General features: G+C 34.4%; 1 protein-coding gene across 1 annotated transcript; it reads left to right on the plus strand.

Annotated features, from left to right (window-relative positions):
• The first annotated feature begins 120 nt into the window (after positions 1-120).
• LOC112455271 lies at positions 121-3,206 on the plus strand. Its single transcript, XM_025017075.1, has 5 exons — positions 121-505; positions 1,576-2,184; positions 2,294-2,401; positions 2,493-2,645; positions 3,051-3,206. Exons 1-5 carry the CDS (start codon positions 254-256, stop codon positions 3,111-3,113), a joined length of 1,185 nt encoding a protein of 394 aa, XP_024872843.1. The 5' UTR covers positions 121-253; the 3' UTR covers positions 3,114-3,206.
• Positions 3,207-3,899: the final 693 nt, after the last annotated feature.

Raw genomic sequence — 3,899 nt, forward strand, 5'->3', positions numbered from 1 at the left:
TAAATAAATATTATAATTTTGTCACCATTAATGTTACAAAAAACTTCAGCTTTTGAATTCAGAAATTATGGAAAATATTGGAAAAAATAAAAATCAGTGACATGTTGTCTCATTCAGAAAGTTGCAATTCCTCCTCTTCGACAGTTTTAAATCCACTAATCTAAAAACAAAATCCAAACTTGCCGTGTACTTTGAAAAATTAAATTTTTCCAGTTCAGAAGACGTCTCTCTTTGAGGTATTCGATGTTATAAGATGATTGATAAAGAGTTGCAAACGTATCGCGCGTATCAGCGTTACCTTCGGACTCTGCTCACTATCTGTGGCTGTTGGTACATGCCCACAAAATCCGGCAAGTGCATGCATTTCTGGGGAGTTGGTGTGCTCTTGGTGATAATCTCTTATGCGATTCTGAATTTGCATATGTGCTATATCCACAGACATAATTTGACAATTATGATGAAATGTGTCGGCGTAACAATAACTTCATTTAGCGCCATTCTCAAGGTACGAACCAGGAGGATCTTGCATTTTATTAAGTAGAAAAGCAAGATCAGAATAATATTTTACACGTTTTATGAATATTAATATTTTACAATAAGAAATATATTAGTATACTGATATATACATGTATAATTGATATATTTGCTCGTTAAATTTCGATGACTAAGTGGACTGCATTAAGATCGTTCTACATTAGACGCAATCAGCCAATCGCATGAACCAAGCAGTACCACTTCCGGTCTCATATAGCGATTGCAAGATTTGATCAAGTCCAAAATTTGCTTCTCTGCCATCATCTTCTTGAATGTTCGCGTCCAGAGATTTATTTTTATTCCATTTTAAATCACTTATTATTAAAATAAAATGTTCTAACTTATAAATATCTTTACGGGTTACAATAAAACACGAAACAAATGAGCAACCCAAATAGACAATGGAGCTCGATGCCACGACAACGAAACTCGATGCTCATATTGTCTGTCACATATCGCAGAAACGCAAATTTTAGATTTGATCAAACCTTGTGATTGCTATTTGCGACTACGTTACAACCAGAAGTAGTACTGCTTGCGAAAAAAGCAATACTACTTACTTGTACTACTAGCAGTTCTGCTTGCTTAGAACATGTTGATAACAACATTTTTGCAACAAATATCTAACTTTGATTGGCTGTGACTTACGACTGCAGTGTAAAAACTCCAATTGCAAGCCTCTTGCGACTTACGACAATATGTGGATTGCTTGCGACTAATGTAAAACGACCTTTAGATGCTTCAATTAATTCTGAAAATAAATTCTTCTCTACATGTATTATAATATACGTATATTAACATTCGTTAAAAGATCAACCGGATATGTCGTCGAACTAAAGCGAACTTAACAACGTAAACTTCGCAACAAAAATAATATACGATTTATACAAGATATTTTTTAGTAAATAAATTGAAAAAATATATTTAATGCGATATCAATTCGACAGATTAAAAGTCGTAGTATCAAACGTGCCACGTCTGTCTCTGTGCAACTTCTTTGTCTCGCGTGGTAAAAAAAATATGTTTCTGGTATTCTTTAAGATTGGAACTTTCCTACACAATCGGGAGTCTCTGATAAATTATCACCGGACGCTAAATGATATTTTCGAGGAGGAACTTCTACGGGATGAGAAAATCCGAACGATAATGTTTTCATCCCTGCCCACAATATACACCCTGACATACACATATTCTGCCATTGTGATAACAGTGTTGTTGGCGTATTTTATACCTCCTTATTTAGCCATAATCCATGGCCTCTGTCTTTCCCAATCAACTACGGAATACAGCCTACCAATCACTAAAGGATACGGATACTTCTGGACCGTTCCGCACAACTATTTGTATCATTTTCATCTGCTTTTCGAGACGGGCGGAGTGTCAATCAACAGCATCACAGCTTGCGGCATTGACAGCATCTTTGGCTTCTATGTCTACCAGTTCGCTTCAATAATGCACGCCATGACCTTTAGGCTCACGAATTCTTTGCCCACCGAGAGCTTCTCAGACGTCCTAAAGTTATGCGTGGCAAAACACCAGAAACTACTGCCATGCCGCCATACGTTGGAGCACATCTACGGACCCATTGTCTTTTGGCACATTGTCACCAACGCCGTGCTTCTTTGCGCATTGATATACGATGCGATGTCAGTACGTGGATACATGCATTACGCGTGTAATATTATTTACACATGTCCAATATTATTACATGACGCAAATGTTTCATGATATAATACTAATTGTTAAACATTTACAACAGTTTTCGGACTTTAATATTTTCAACATAGGCGTATCTGTGACTTACGCTACAATAAAATTGCTCCAAACGTTTACGTATGCATGGTATGGAACACTCCTCACAAATGCGGTAAGTTTTAATGATTTACTAAAACAATTATAATAACTCAAAATAATTTCTCATATATGTATATACTAACTAACTATATCTATATGTTTAGAGCGAAGACTTTCGTAAAGGAATATATTTTGGCGAGTGGCCTAATTCTAATCTGGATCATCATGTGAGAACGAACGTCATTCTAATGATGATGCAAAAACCAATGACGATAAACGCATTTTTCTCTCTCGTTGACATGAACATGTTCACCAATGTAAGTATTGAAATCCTAATCGATTGAGTAAATCTTTGTAGAACCTTATGATGTCGACGGAATTATTTCGAACTTTATAGCGCTATCGCTTTAAAGTTATATTTATATTTCATTTTTACGAAAACCGAAGATTCAAAACTTAAGACTGAGTACGCACAAAATGTGATTACGACACTTTTGAACAAATAAATGAAAATATTTTGCATTGATTCTATTATTTTTCTAATTTCTCTAAACATTGTAAAATATATACAGGACAAATAAAGATAAAAGATAAATATAAACAATTAAGAGATTTTAGTTACTGTTTGGAAAAGTTTCTACATGTACATCAATTAAGAACATTTACTATTATGTACTTTTCACATATTAAACTAATTTTAATCGTTTTATTTTTATTTGTAGTTCGTTAATACTACAGTGTCCTATTTCTTCCTGTTGCAATCTATCAGTGATAAAGGCAAATAATGATAAATGCTACGTATGTTTTGTATGGCAAACTTGTAAAATTATTACGCTGTTAACAAATTATTATAATTAAGAAAATACAATCAATTCATTGCTAATATTATTAACAGCTCTTATTATTCCACTATTAACGCTCAATTTATATTAAAATAATAACATATTATAACTTCACTATAGTTGTTGTATTTCACCTTGTATTTATCTCAAATGACAGTCACTACTCGAGATGGTACTAAGCAGAAGTTTAGCAGGTAAACTTTTAGAAATGCATGGAGCAACCCGAATTCTTCACCAACGCGTGTGTTTGATATGGTCCTCAAGTCGCGCACTGACCTACCAAAAACGTACAAGGAAAATATGTCGATATATCGTAGACATGCAAGCGAGAGAAGTATCGAACGTAAGTGACTGAACGGGACCCTCCAGACGTCTGCTTATACCCCTCAGGTTATCAAAGCTCGAAGTATAAACACTGCTAACGTGCTTATAGCTATCAATGGTTCGACGGAAAAAACAGACAATTCTTTGTGTCACAAGTAAAGAGAATCATAAATCTGCCTGCCTCAATTAAGTAAAAAAAATATACCGCTAATCTAGATGCTACATCAAATGTGACTCGCAACTTATAATTCCCCGAAAAATTTTACCGTTCTCTTTGAAATGCAATTTCTCTTATGTCTCTAATTTACCTACAGCCACAACAAACTTGTATTATAGCCCATTTCGACCAAACCATTAAATGACATTTTAAATTATCTATTAACTTTCCAAAGCCTCGATAGACGA

Source organism: Temnothorax curvispinosus, unplaced genomic scaffold (genome assembly GCF_003070985.1).
Source record: "Temnothorax curvispinosus isolate PA1 unplaced genomic scaffold, ASM307098v1 QBEX01005960.1, whole genome shotgun sequence".
Lineage (NCBI taxonomy): Eukaryota > Metazoa > Arthropoda > Insecta > Hymenoptera > Formicidae > Temnothorax > Temnothorax curvispinosus.